This window comes from Colias croceus, chromosome 12 (genome assembly GCF_905220415.1).
Source record: "Colias croceus chromosome 12, ilColCroc2.1".
NCBI lineage: Eukaryota > Metazoa > Arthropoda > Insecta > Lepidoptera > Pieridae > Colias > Colias croceus.
Genome location: NC_059548.1, coordinates 8,038,574 through 8,051,421, shown reverse-complemented (window position 1 = coordinate 8,051,421; position 12,848 = coordinate 8,038,574). Strand labels below are relative to the sequence as shown.

Below are 12,848 nucleotides of genomic sequence, written 5' to 3'. Positions count from 1 at the left end.
TTGAAATTGTTACAAATGAGTCGGAGTTGATTTATGGCTGTCGAAAATTATATTTTATATCTAATGCATGAAATAGTAACGAACGATTTAAAATCAGCTAATAATAAAGTACGTAGTTGCACATTATTCATGTATTTTGAGTTAATTTTGAACGATTTATCACTTTATCACGTAACTAAACGAACGATTTATCTCGTAACTCATTCAATTATGATGCCCATCAACAACGTAGTAAAAACAGACTTTTATCGACTGTTGGGTGATTGAGCGATTTCTAGTACATTTACTTTACAGAGATCAGTAAGTAACTATAGTAAGTACATGTATGAGTAATGAAACAAATGTATAGAAATACCTATTCTAAATCTTGATTTATTTTCTTATATTTTGATGGAATATTGGAGTAATGGATGGAATATTTTATAAAAGTAAATAATATGCGGGTACTATGTTGGGTATTATGTTTTTAATGGTAGACACTAATCTTTTAGAGTGTACAGTTACTCTTTTCTAACAGAGTTTTTAATTCGTACTATTTAGTTTAAAACCACATATTGCGAATGAAAAAGAATCTGAGCTGAAAAATGGGAGCATATCCGCGGTCAGTGACTAGCTTTGATATAAAAATGAACATACGGTTTCCAATCTAACTGCACTTTACCGCTTCATCCGTTGGGGTGGCGTGATGTAACAGTGTAACAGTGAGCAGCGTGCGGCGTGCTACTTGCTGCATTGCTGTTGTGTGCCGTTACTGCGGTCCGAATCGTATTAACTGAAAGACAAGGGAATTGATACGTAATTATCGGAACCGCTAAGCTTATTGGTTGTCGCGTGTGATGTTTATTGAGCGTTTGGCGAGTTTGTATCGATTGTGTGTCGAAATGATGATGTGTTTTAAGAAGGAGATAAGGGTGGCTGTTTGAGAATATACACGAATGTGTAACTAGAATAAGAATGTTCGTTCGAATTTTAGAAAATTTAGGAAAAATAACAAATTTGTTTACAGTTTACACACATTTCATATTGTGTAGTATCGAAAACTTTCTCATTCGCGGAATGAAATAGAAAATTGCAGTTTCTATAAAGTTATGTCATGTTCCACACTATACCAAAATTATCTAAATCATCAGCCAAAATAAATACATTAAAGGATTACAAAAATGCACTTCCAAGAAATTATCGTATCATGCTTAGTATCAAGCGTGAAACAGAAGCGATCAAATGAAAGCTTAAGGTCGCTGGCTCCAGGGATGACCTTTGCTTATCCGCCGCTAATAGCCGGCCACAAATCAACGGCTACTCACTTTGTGCATTAGCATAATCCTCGGTAATAGAGGCCGAGTATTGTGAGTGCTGCGATGTTGAATACTGACTCGCAGTTGTCTAGTCTGTGAGCTGACGCAGTAGTTTGATCCATACTTAACAGACGAGTTCTATCTGTTGCCATGGCGGTTTCGGTACAAACGAAATTCCAAATCGCTTGTAGTTAAATAGAAATGCTCTGAAATATTTTATGATAACATGAAAAAGTTTTCGAGTTTCTTCAATTGCATTTAATAAAAGAGCAATGAATGCAATTAGTATAAAGGAGAAATTTTCATTTGCTCTAATGTCTAAGCCAAATTTTCTTACTTTAAATTTATCATCGTTTGTATCATTTTGTGATCACCCCTTCGAGGCTATATTTCTAAAAACAATTTAAAAATAAAAGTAATTACGCATATTTTAATTAAACTTGTTTGCGGCGTTCTTTTATCACATAAGATTGATTCTCTTGGTCAATTATTGACATACATATAATATATAAAGTGGCGCTGCGTAAAGCCGGGTGTCGTAGTTAACTAAATATAATTACAAATCCAGTTTCCTAATGTTGTAATATTTCGTATAATTACTGTGTTTAATGAACTACATAACGTTTATAGTTCAGGAAACAACTGAGACTGGCTATTTAACCTTTAAAACAATTTAATTGCGAAATAATTCCTCAATTATCGCATTAAATAACTATTGCTAAATGTTATCATATGACCGAGTTACATGAATGTCTTTATTACTAGACGATAAGAGGATCAGCATAAAGTTTTTATTGTAAAACGGTGGTCATCATTATTATAATCAGTCAATGACTGATAATAAATATTTTTTTACTGATGTGAATTTTTTTTTCGTTTCAGGTAAGCATTGCAAGTTGCGACTACATCAAAAATAAACTCTGAAGTTACTTCGTACGTAAGTAGAAATAAACACTATCTGTTTCGATCCACGCTGATTCAGCCAATAAAAATTGAAAACATAACAAGTGATAATTGTGTTAAAATGAATGAATGAAATAGATATGTTTTCATGCTCCCGATATAGTTTCAAATGTACAATTAGCCAATTATATGTATAATTTTTCTAACGTTGGATAATGTACATGCTTAGTTAATGCTTTCCCTTAGTTTAATATTTCAGAAATCTGTGTTAGTTTTAAGTATTTGGCTCCCATGCAACAGATACCTATCAATTATTGTACAAGTGAGTTTTTTTTTTCTTTTACTTTTTCTATTTATGTTCACTGTGAGACGTAGAGGAAACAATTGTTAATGTTACCATTGTATGTCATTAATTTATATATTACACGGGTTTAATTGTTTCTGTAAGATCTCCAAATAAATAAATAAATAAATAAATAAAAACAACCGACTTCAAACTTGCACTTGCAACATTTACAAATACAGACAAAAATGCTCATAAAATAAAAACTAACTGGGCCTATCCGAATAAAATTTTTATGGGACCAATTCGCATCATCACCATCCCACATCGAACAAAAAAAAGGATCACGTAAATCGGTTCAGAAACCTCGGAGTAATCGGTGTACATACATTAAAAAAAATACCGGCCGAAATGATTGTTAATTTGCATATGTGTTGTGTAAAAACAATTTTACACGAATCGAAACTAGCTAGCGTTTTCCTTCATGTAAATTACTTTGACGATGAAATTCAGTTGACCTTCTCAATGCAAGCAACCTGCCGCTCCGCACAATACAATAATACAGAACAGTGTGTTCGTGTGTCGTGGCTTTATTATGCAAATTACAATGTTACAAGTGAAATATTTAACTCGACTCGTGGATTACTCAAAACGACCTGACGACGTCGTATGTCAGCTGCGACCGTAGATAATTGAATACACATGTAGAATATTTAAGATGGTGTGAAAAAATTGCCGGTGACGTGTTCAAGGTGACTAGAGAGTGTAGAGATTGGACTAAAATCAATTGATAGTAATTGGTACTGCAAGAATGTTCACTTATAATTAATTATCTTGTTTCTCGAGATTATAGTGTTATTTATTATTCAGACGATATTTACCGCGAAAATAAAGATATTTACATAATTAAAGCGCCGACAGCCGTGCGAAAAATTCCTCGTTGGAATTATCACATTATTCAAATGTGTCCATGTACAAACATGATTATTGGCAACACAAAACGCGTAAAACAAGACAGGAGCAGTGTTCCTTAGCCCAAATAGGAATGAACGCCTGCCAACTAACAATTGCGTTGTACTGCCGAGACAGGGCGTTAGCGCTGTCGGCCCTTATATATCCTTAAAAAGACCTATCCAACTTCCTTCTACGTGATATATGTGAGCGAGATAAACAATGGTTTTTATTATACAACGCAATAACAATGGATAGGATTATAATTGAGCGGACGGGTAACTGCTACTTCCTTGTAATAAAAATGTGAGTTAAACAACGTTTTCTGAAAAGTCGATTTGTATGTCATTTATTCGAGACCTCTTTACTAAAAGCTTCATTATCATTTTGGATTGAGTGAGCCTTTGTGTTGATATTGAATGTTTTTGTTCCTTGTTAAATACAATGCTATAGGTACTATGTTACAAGTGTATCGATATTCACTTTTCTCTATTTTCAACGTCCACATATCCCTGTTTAAATGTTAATAAACATATTCAAGGAACCACACAAGTGGTATCTTGTATAGAGCAATCTGTTTCACTCAACGGGCCGATACTGAAACTGGTATAGCATGTTATGATGGAAGATTGTATACAAGAACCACTCGCATTAGCTAGCTGTATTACAATATAATGTGTATTCAATGTGTTGTGTGTACAGATAAAGCGACGTTGGACTGAAAGCCTTGGAAATGATGTTGAATGTGATTTAGGGATTGTAGCGTTATGGAAGGATTGATTTGACAAATTTTATTTTTAAATATTCTTATGTACTTATTATGAGTTTCGTTTTAATCAATGATATGTCGTATGATGTCAAGTAGGTAATGCAGTAATTTTTCCTTCGGTGTAACCGATTTAACTAACATTTGTCTTTTATTACAAGGCTATCTATAGGTCACAAAACTTGGTCTTAATAGAAAGAAATATCGGAGGAAAGTTTGAAAAGCATTAGTCAAATACCGCGCTGCATTTTTTCTCAATGATATAACATTACGAAAGATAATATTTTTATATTGCTTTCACACCCACGTTTACACGACGACCAACCTTCGTTGAATATTGTATAATAAATTATGTATCGGATCGGTAAAACGGTAGCATTATTAGATAATTCACAAATTCTTTGATGAGTATAAAAATATGTCCTTTTTTTTTGTGTTGCAAAATCTATACCAAACATCAGATACATGACAAACCAATATTTAAATACTACTTATTTGTTACACATAAACTATATCTTACCTACTTATAAATGTTTTTATCAAGGCTATAAAATACAGCATACAGCTGTATCTATATTCTAATAATATCTCTATAGTTATAACAAAATCAAATAAGTAGTAGCATACATAACATAATACATATATAATAGTAACAAGCTTGTCATATATTTAATAACATTTGCATATATTATACATTAAAAACGAAAATATCGCCCGTGCTTTCATACGCAATTTAATGATTAGAATTTTAAAGTTTATAATGAAGTGAAATAAAGAACCAATGTAAACGGTAAAAATTATTAAATAAATGTTTTTCCACTTACTGCCAATTATCATTTATTAAATTTGATAATAATTAAAGCCATGAATTTTAAATGAATTAGGGGTACTTAATGCATATAAATTGTATTAAAATCGTCACGACTGCTGACATGCTGTGTTCATAGTAAACACAAGGTCTCGGAACGGCATTCAACGATATAGAGTTCCGTGCTGCGCTTGCCACAGGACACTTCAGCTCCGCGTAATAAATAAATTAAAAATATAAAGTACAAAAAAGACAACAGTTTTTATGGTGAATCGTGATCTACATTGTGTGACTTACGTGTATAAGTGTTCGCAAAACAATCAGTGCTCTAAAAATAATAGTAATATCGTTGAAATATGTGATGTGAACAAGTGACAAAACCTAATATCTATAATAAAAATTACACTACAAATTTAATTAAAACTATATAGTAACAAGAACCTATACCCCAGAAGCTAAGTAATAAGTGTAAATAAGTGTAATCAAAGCTTTAAATCACGCGTATGTACAATTCCTTTGTTCAAATATCCGTTGACAATCATAAAATATCAAGTACAGTGAATCAACAGTTAACGCGTTGTGATTGGCTAATTACAGCAACGGTTCATTAACCCGTTTCTAACATCAGCTGTTTCTATAGTAAACAAAACGTTACACTATTTCGAAGCTTCAATTAATAGCGCTGATAGCACCGAGCATACCACCCCGGTCTCAAGACCGACGGAACCGAGTTCGATCCCGCACCATCCTGCATATTATTTTTAAATTTATTTCTTGAAGGAGATTTTAAAAAATAGTCAACATTTAAATTAAATTATAAATTTGCATCAACGAAATATGGCTTCAAAAAATATTTATTGTAAAACATGCAATAAGTTGACCGACATGCGAGAATCTATTAAATGTTTGAGCTGTAACAAACTTTTCGACTTGGATTGTGCTTCAATTTCTGTAAAGAGATTCTATTTAATGACTTCAGAGGACAAGCAAAACTGGAAATGTAAAATATGCATAGAAACAAACTCATCGAATATAGATAATACAACGCCAAAAATAAATCCCTGCATGAATGTAACCATCAGAAGGAAGATGCCAGCAATCGAAAATGAATTATTACCTGATTTAGACAATTCTTTTGTATCTTTAGAATCCGAGCCTAGAGCTAGTTTGATGGATTGTTCAACTGTACAAATAAGCGAATTTAACGAACTTAAACAACAATTTATTGATATGAAAACTAAACTCGATTTGGCACTCACAGAAATAAAAGAACTTAAAGCAAAATTACAAACAAATAATCATATACAAGCAGTTACTACATCATCTATATCCTCAAATAATAATAAAAGTAGTACAAAAACTACACAAAATTATAAATCACCTTCAAACACGTTAAACATAAATTCTCAATCCAGTACTAGTATTATTCACCCACAAGAAAGAGTATGCAACACAGTGACGGAGAAAAAGAAAATCCATATATTTGGAACGCAGCGATGTATCGGCATAGGCTCTAAGCTAACACACAGATTGTCTACGTCTCTCAACTACTCCGTATCAGCTACCATCAAGCCTCATGCCCCGAACGATGAAGTATTGAAACATTGCTACAATCTAAATACAAACCGTTCTGATATCGTTATAATTTGTGTTGGAGAAAATGACCATAGCCAGACACAAACTTTGTCAGAATTAAATATTGCTTTAAATAGAATACGTGCGCGCAGTGCCTGTAATGTAATAGTAGTGGGCACATCGCATAAAAAGTATCTATATACAAAATATTTATATACATTAAATAGGGAAATTAACCACTTGTGTTCTCGCTTTAAAAATTGTACTTTTATAAAATGTATTAACGGTAATCATACTCTTTGTGATAAATTACTTCACTGTATTAATTATATTAATTATGAACGCACATTCTTAGATTGTAAAGAATTAAAAAACCTTGTGAATAGGTGCGGTAAAGTTAACAACATACAAAATTCAATCAATCATTTACCCGCGAATAATAATAATTTGAGTAACACTAACAACGCCCATAATGTAGACCGGCTTCTGCCGCAAACGCAAACCAGACTGACCTTAAATTGTTTTCGTCCCTAACAAGAAAACAAAACTTAATTCATTTTCCGTATTTCATCAAAACATAGCGAGCATATTAAGTAAAATAGAAATTTTCGAAATAACGTTGGAAGAATTATTCGAATCGCAAATAATACCCAATGTAATATGTTTGTCAGAAACTTTTTTAATTAGAGATCAGGAACATTATCTTAATTTAAGAAACTACTATTTGACATCGAGTTTCAGTAGATTAAAACCAAGGGGCGGAGTCTGTATACTTCTTAGAAATGATTTGTTGTTTAAAAACATAGATCTCACCACCTACGCATTTGATAAAAAGTTCGAATGCTGCGGAGTAGAAGTTATGGGATACGACATTATAGTTGTTTGCATTTACCGGACACCTGACTCAGAAGTGAACTTTTTCCTTGACCAATTAAATTTACTATTACATAAATTATGTGAAAAATATTTTAAGAAAAAAATTATTATTACAGGTGACTTCAATATTGATCTACTCAAACAAAATAAATATTCGGATGATTTTAGAGACTTAGCCAAAACGTATAATCTTAAATTTCACATCGACGGTCCAACTCGCGTTCAATCTTGTTTGGATCAAATATTAAGCAATATAGATGGAGTCAGAGCCGAATTACTACGTTTACACCTCTCAGACCATGACACAGCACAACTTATAACATTCAAAATATCTGATATAAAACCTAAACCTAATAAAAAGGCTGTAATAATTTACAAAAGAGATTACAGTGAAGAGTACATTATTAAATTTAAAAATTATCTCCAAGATTTAACATTTTTCGATATATTTAAGGAACGAAATATTGAAGTAGCATTCAAAAACTTCTATGACACATTTTGCCTCTTCTATAAATTATGTTTTCCGTTGATCAAAATTAAATTAAGAAATAGCAGCAATAAGTGGATAACAAAGGGATTAAAAGTTAGTTGCAACACTAAACGAAATTTAAGGTACCGTTATTACCAAATAAAATCGGATCTAAATAAATCTATTTATTTAAAATACTCGAAAATATTGCGTAGCTGTATATATAAGGCACAAAAAAACTGCAATATTAATTATTTGAATAAAAGTAAAAATAAGTGTAAATCAACTTGGCAAATAATCAAACACGAGCTAAATTCTCAGAACAGATATACCGAAATTGATTCACTTACACTAAATACTCAAACAATCACAGACCCATCTCAAATAGCTAATTCTTTCAATGAATACTTCAATAATATTGGTAGCGTTAATCAAAATCAAAACTACCATAATCAAATCAATATTACTAATAACCCCTTCTCTATGTACCTGAGACCAATGTCTGAAACGGAAGTTTATACACAAATTATGTCATTAAATAATACTACCGCAGAGGGATATGACGAGGTGTGTACCAAAGTTATTAAACAATGTCAAGCAGAATTGGTACCCGTACTGACACATTTAATTAATTTGTCCTTTTCTTGTGGTTCTTTTCCTGAAGAACTAAAAATATCTATTATTACCCCCTTGTTTAAGAAAGGAGATAAAAATAACATAGAAAACTATAGACCCATTACTCTTATACCTATCATATCCAAAATTTTTGAGAAATGTATGTCTTTGCGCTTGAGAGAGTTTAGCGATAAGTTCCATATAATTAAAGATGAACAATTCGCCTTTCAAAAAAACAAATCTACCAATGATGCAATTTATTCCTTAACACATTCAATTCTTCAAAACATCGACGCAAAAATATTGACTACTGGTATTATACTTTGACATGTCAAAAGCGTTCGATAGAGTGTCTCATGAATTATTATTTAAAAAATTAGAGGCATATGGAATTCGGGGGATTGTGTTAGATTGGTTCCGATCATATCTAAAAGATAGAAAACAAAGTGTTATTATTACTCGGACTAATAAGACTAATGAGAAAGAAAAATACCAATCAGAATATATATTTAACCAGTGTGGTGTACCTCAAGGAAGTGTCCTGGGGCCTATTTTATTTTTGTTTTATATTAATGACATTATAGACATAACAAATCGTAAAATAATTCTATACGCAGATGACATATCGATAATTTTTGAATCTGACATTAAAATCTTTGACATTATGAATTTTAACAACGACATTATAAATAATCTGGACAAAATGATAAAATGGCTTAGCACAAATAATCTTAAAATCAATCTTACTAAATCTAACTACATGACATTTTCAACTCCTCTGCGCAATAATTTAAAAATAGAATATGATGATGTTATAATGGAAGAAAAAAGTGAAACTTCATTTTTAGGTATAGTTTTAGACAATGAACTTAAATGGTCATCACACATTAATAAGGTATGTAGTAAAGTTAATAAATTTGTATATGCCCTGAGACGCCTACGAAAAATTACGGATTTAAGAACCACTCTATCGACTTATCACGCTCATGTAATATCTATCTTGAGATACGGTCTTATAATCTGGGGTAATGGCGTAAACATCAGAAAAGCGTTCATCTCACAAAAAAAATGTATACGCGCGATTTGTGGCGTAGGTCCGTACGAATCGTGTAAACCGCTATTTATTAAACTCAAGTTGTTAACTTTGCCGTGCTTATATATTTACGAAGTTTGTATTTTTGTAAAAAGACATAAATATCTCTTTAACACAGCCCAAGAAATATACAGCCACGACCACCGTCATCCAGATAGACTTGTTTACAATAAAACACCCAGGACCACTTTGTATACCAAAAATTGTCATGCTATGTGTATTCGTATATTTAATAAACTTCCCGAAACTATAAAAATGTTAAATATCGGTCCTTTTAAGACAAAACTATATGAGTGGCTAAATAACAAAAATTTCTATAATGTATCTGAATATTTAAATTTGTAACATATTAGGTTTAATTTTATTTATGAATATAATATAAAATGTGTAAATTTTATCATGTGACAATGAAATAATGTACTTTTTATATAAAATAATGTTGCGGAATTTGCACGCCATTTATGGCTAATGTGTTGATTCTACCTAAGTATAAGTAATATCTTTGTACACACATTATGCAAATAAAGAAATTTATTTATTTATTTATTTAACGTTATACCTTGCGTATTAGACACCATGAACGGTCCTTATTTAATTTTTAATATTTACGTCTCAAATACGCTGTAAATAATGCGAATAATTTTGACCTTAGGTAGTGTGTACTGTGTAGCAACATATTGAATATTCGATGCTTCCTCCCACACTCTGAACACTTTTCTTAACGCCAGGTGGTCATATTATAAGCTCAATATACTATTTAGTTGCTTAGGCATTTTAATAGTGATAAGACTTGGTATAACGTTGCCGTGTGAAACTTTAATTCTCAAGTGAAAAAGCACAGATACTTTTAAAACTATTATCATATTATCATATTAATCTGCTAAGTTTAGCCAGAGTAAAAGTGCATTGTCTATTTTTGATGACTTCAAAGTAAGTGGTTCCACGGTACTTTGGATCTAGCGCCTATTTTGTTAAATTTGGACCTCTTGAAATCATGACTAACCTCGATGACTAAAATCTAGACCTACACGTAAATAATATGTTTTAATTTCCTAGTTTGTTGTGTTGTGTTTGTGTGTAGTGCAGTCGCAAAGACGATGCACAAGACGTTCTTCAAATATAATAATGTAAATTTTTCAATATCAAAACATAATTAGTAGTTAGTTATTTAGATTTAAGTAAGGTACCTATTCTACTAACATCTTAGTAAGATTTTTAAGGCGTTGGCAGTTAGGTGTTGATTGAAGCTAGGCCAGTCGAGTATCCAATAATGCACTATATTTCGCTATTATAGCAGATCAGCTAAGTCAACGTCTTCTGTCCATTCCCCGACGTGGAGGTAATTCAATAAAATTCCTAATATTTATTTGACATTAAATAATTTCTCAACATCGAATTAATTCATACAACGTCTTAATTGGCTCGTTATAACTGTGCACCGCTAACGCGTGTCGCATTCGATATGTTAATTATTCAAATTATGTTATTGATTGAATTTTTAATAATAAAGATGAGTGGTTTATTTGTAATTATTAACTCGGGGTATTCAGCGGTTGGGAAGGTTATGACACTTGACTGTTGTTTTAATGAAATATGTCGCCGTATTATTTATGTTACATGAATAAAGCTTCTTCTTTTCTTTCTTTGTTGTCGTAGTTAATAGAATGAAATCGACATCACATGAATTCAGGAATTTTTGAATAACATTTTATAATAAAAAAACCTTTGACGCCGAACATTTCCTGTCCACATAGGTAAATACCTTCTATTATAACAATAAAAGTTCTTAACTATTTTCACTTCAAATCAGACAAAACTAAGACATGTTGACATATAGTATAACAAAAATAAAGCCTTTTGATCCTCATATAGGTACGTTATTACGCATGGCGAACAGAATTCAAATGAACCCGATCCAAGACCAGAAGACCTACGTTCAAATGCATTCAAATGCGTTGGAAAATACCACGTGTCCGTACACAACAATAGATAAAAGTGACATTCGAAAAATTTTAAAAAACAGAATGAGAATCAATTTGCCGTTAATGCTGCTTGCTACCTGGCGGCTCCGGGCTCACGCCTCACGCTGATAAAGCGGAGGTCGGGGCAGTGCGCGAGCGCCAGTCGACACAGACGCACGTGTGCGCGCGCTCCCGGTACTGACCCCACACTACATGACCTTTACCGGAGAAATACCCATTCGTGACTCGGACTTGTTAAATTAGTGATTTGTGTATTAATCGATTTGAACTTTGGAATTTATTATACGCTATTTATTGCGGCTTTGAGTGACTTTTTATTTATACGATTGTGAGAACTGTGCTCGTTGAACTATTTTTCAAGGAATGACACTTTGATTTATTTGGAATCGTTGTTTATGTAATGTATCTCAAAATGTACATTAAGTCGGAAAGGTTTTATCAGCAGCCGGAAAACCAGACGCTTAAGGACGAAAGATGTTTTTCGGATTTTGAAGAAGATTTCGATGATCGTGAGTAATATTCATGTTATTATATTGTTGACATAATCTGAATGACAAAAACACAAAAAAAATACTTACCTTGCATAATATATATTTTTTCTCCTTTCTTCTTCCTCTTTAATTAATGTAAGTGAAAAATTGTCAAATGCATAAATTTATTAATGTTTGAAAGTCCGTCGGTAAAATTTGTTTAGTGTATCGTTAGGGTTTAGTTTATTTTTTTTTATTAAAAGCTTATTTTAGTTTAAATTGAAACATTCTATTTATTTATTGTTCTTTATTAATTAAATTACAATAATAAAATGATCATAAAGTAGAAATGTTACGATTCCAGCGCGTTGATGTCTTTTGTTTGAGGATATTAGATCGACTTTCTAACTTTAAAGTAATAAAGCCTTTTTATTCTTATTATTATATAACTATTAAAATACTTTCTATAGCATGAATATTATAAATAAAATGAAATACATACATAAGTACACAATAAATTCGAAAACTTTTTATTTTAACACAGCATAACATTTAGAGCGAATAAAAATAATGTTCTACGTTAAATAAGTTAAAACACTTTATGATGAAAATATTTGTTTATTTAATTATAAATATAGGTATATATATACAGTAAATAAATTTTTAAAATCAATCAATGTTATAAATAAAATATGTATGCGTCATACAATATTTAAACACGTAGGTACCTACCTAAAGCTCGCAAAAAGCTTAATTCTCTTC

The 12,848-nt window shown here is 31.6% G+C and overlaps 1 protein-coding gene across 6 annotated transcripts in view; it reads left to right on the top strand.

The window, feature by feature from the left end:
* The window catches only part of LOC123696496 (polyhomeotic-like protein 3), a 185,003-nt gene that overhangs the window by 118,088 nt on the left and 54,067 nt on the right, over nucleotides 1-12,848 (top strand). The window contains exon 1 of one of the 6 annotated variants that reach the window (XM_045642692.1): nucleotides 11,755-12,125. The exons of the other annotated variants lie outside the window; for them this stretch is intronic. Coding sequence (XP_045498648.1) covers nucleotides 12,017-12,125 — 109 coding nt within the window. The 5' untranslated portion in view covers nucleotides 11,755-12,016. Of the gene's footprint in view, nucleotides 1-11,754; nucleotides 12,126-12,848 lie in introns of those variants that run through there. 6 annotated transcript variants of the gene reach the window in all.